Consider the following 2404-nt stretch of genomic DNA (forward strand, 5'->3'; position numbering starts at 1 on the left):
AATAATAATAAATCTTCACATAGTTAATGAGCATCGCTATAAATATGGGATTTCAAGGACCCGCGCTGTATACAGAATCCAAACAATGTAATGTTTACTAAAAATTTAATTGGCATTCCCGCGAGAGAAAGAGCTTTATGACGCATAGCGCAAAGCGAGCAAGACGAAAAGAGCGCACACAAATAAGAACAGGTAACGGATGAGCTAAGAAAATCAAGAATCTTGCAGAATAAGTGTAGGAGTGCAATGCCGTGCAATAGAATATTAAAATATGTAAATTTCTGTACGCAAACATGAAAGAATAATTTAATTTTACGARGTACATACGTACATATTGCACATGCAATATTTGTTGCACAAGCAATAGTTGGCAACACTGCCATTGTTATGAGCAAAGTATGTGCACTGTACGWACTAGTGATGCGATCAGCAGATCCATAGCAATTGCCTTTGATGCAAATTCTATAGGAATATAACAAACAGCTGTTTTGTTGTTGTTGTGGTTGGCGCTCGGCAAAGTGATTGAGTGGAATATGCGATGTTTGCCATTGTTAGTGAATTAATTTCTGTGGAAAAAAGTCAAAATGTGTGCCTTTTGTTGTTGTAGGTGTGTTTACCAAGTTTTTGTTGCCAATTTGGAGGCAAATTGTCRGTYGTTGTTGTTGTTGGTTTTCGCTACTGCCTTTTTATTTTTTGTTTAGCGCGCTCACAACAATGCTGATCTACAAGATCAATTGTAGCGATCTTGCTTATATGTGTTTGTATGTATTCAACATGTGTATGTGTGTGTGCRTGTATCAAAGTACCCCTACCCCTACATCATGCACACATACATTAGCATATGCACAGCGGTTTATTTGAAAAACGAACGGTGCTTTAACGGTGTGTGAGCTGCGCTGCTGCACGATAACAGCTCTGCCAGCGTCGCTGCCGACCGGCGCAGTCGACGGCAAACTATTGGCGGCACGCTACGAAGCAGTCAGAAAAGAAGAGCGCACCTAGCATGTGAACATTTGGCGGTGAGATGCCTCAGCTGCCTTCACGAGCTGCCAGTTGTTGTTATGATRTGTGCTGTGTTTGTTAGTTTTGTTGTAGTCAACTGCTAAAATGTGTGTTCATGCTCGCTGCTGGCGTTTTGTTACACTTGCTGTTGTTGTTCTTTATTTTGAATTTTTGTTTGAAGCTGTTTGTCGCTGTCGCTATGTTGTTGCTATTGTTTCGTTTCGCTCGTTTTGCCAGTTGCCGCTGCCGAARCTCAGCAACACTTCAATTATTTCCATTTCATTTATTTGCTGCTAATATGTGAGCGCACCGTTGTACAGCTGTTATTGCTCTGCTTATYGTTATAGCGCAATGTTTTTGTTATTGTTGCTTATTGTAGTTAGCTTCAACGGAGCTATGAAGATGAGTGAGCTTTGCCGCCAAGTCAAGTCAAGCCGAGTCATCAACAGTCACTACTAAAGCAACTAACATTTGTAGTGCTGTTGTTGTTTTTGTTTTGGTGCTTCTCCACAACATCTAATAGATATGGTTTGTAACAGCAAGTTGGCAACGCGCGCCCGCTTCAAGCTGCTTATTTATGTTTTTTTTTTTTTTTTGCAGCTTTTCCCCCCACATCTGCTATGGCTCAGCCGTTGACGCTCAGCTCATCTGCCGCCGCCGCCGCCGCTGCTGCCATCTCTGTGTCGGCTGCTGCGCTTCTCCTCAGCGCGCTGGTGCTGGGGCGCTTTGTCGGTCGTTTGTCGTTATAAATAGCGTTGCATCGTCGTGTGGAACCCTAATTCATAGCGATCGTGTGTACTAAAAAGTAGCAGTGCCGCTAAACAAAAGATTCAARTTGCGAACCCGGTATAGGAAAATTGCGAATAAACGTTGAAACTTGAAAAAGAATTAATTTGAGCAAATATTATATAAACTTTCGGTGTAATTTATCAGCTGTGGCAGCGTTGAAAAATATATTTTTAAAGACATTTGTAGCGTGTGACTAGTGAAAAATATACTTTGCCAAGTGTAGTGCTGAACTGACAACAAGCTTCTTAGCTTCAAACATACGGAAGGATAATACGCAAGGATATTATATTTTGCAAGCACAAAAGTATTTAAGTTTAACTGTGTTTTCTCAGTGTTTCAAGCAGTTTTGATACAGTAAAAATAATTTTATTTCCAAACTATCGGAAAAAATGATGTCGCTGAAATCGTTGCTGTTTATTGTGAGTACAAAAAATGTTTTATTTTTTATTGAAATGTATAACTTAAAGCTAAAGCTATGTGTAACTTAAAAGAATTATGGATTTTTTTGGTTTTTATTTGTGAAATACTTTTTTACTCCGAAAGAAAATGTATTATGTTGATAAAATATAAAAAACAGACCAAAAAAAATTATAGAAACTAAACTTGAAGAAAA

The 2404-nt window shown here is 39.0% G+C and overlaps 1 protein-coding gene across 1 annotated transcript in view; it reads left to right on the forward strand.

Annotated features, from left to right (window-relative positions):
- Positions 1 to 1796: 1796 nt before the first annotated feature.
- The window catches only part of LOC108975445 (pro-resilin), a gene marked incomplete in the record, with an annotated part of 54020 nt that continues 53412 nt past the window's right edge, over positions 1797 to 2404 (forward strand). Inside the window, 1 exon segment of the mRNA XM_018943930.1 lies at positions 1797 to 2210. Coding sequence (XP_018799475.1) covers positions 2181 to 2210 — 30 coding nt within the window.

The sequence above is a fragment of the Bactrocera latifrons genome, unplaced genomic scaffold (assembly GCF_001853355.1).
Source record: "Bactrocera latifrons isolate USDA-ARS-PBARC rearing strain unplaced genomic scaffold, ASM185335v1 scaffold_65, whole genome shotgun sequence".
NCBI classification, from domain to species: domain Eukaryota; kingdom Metazoa; phylum Arthropoda; class Insecta; order Diptera; family Tephritidae; genus Bactrocera; species Bactrocera latifrons.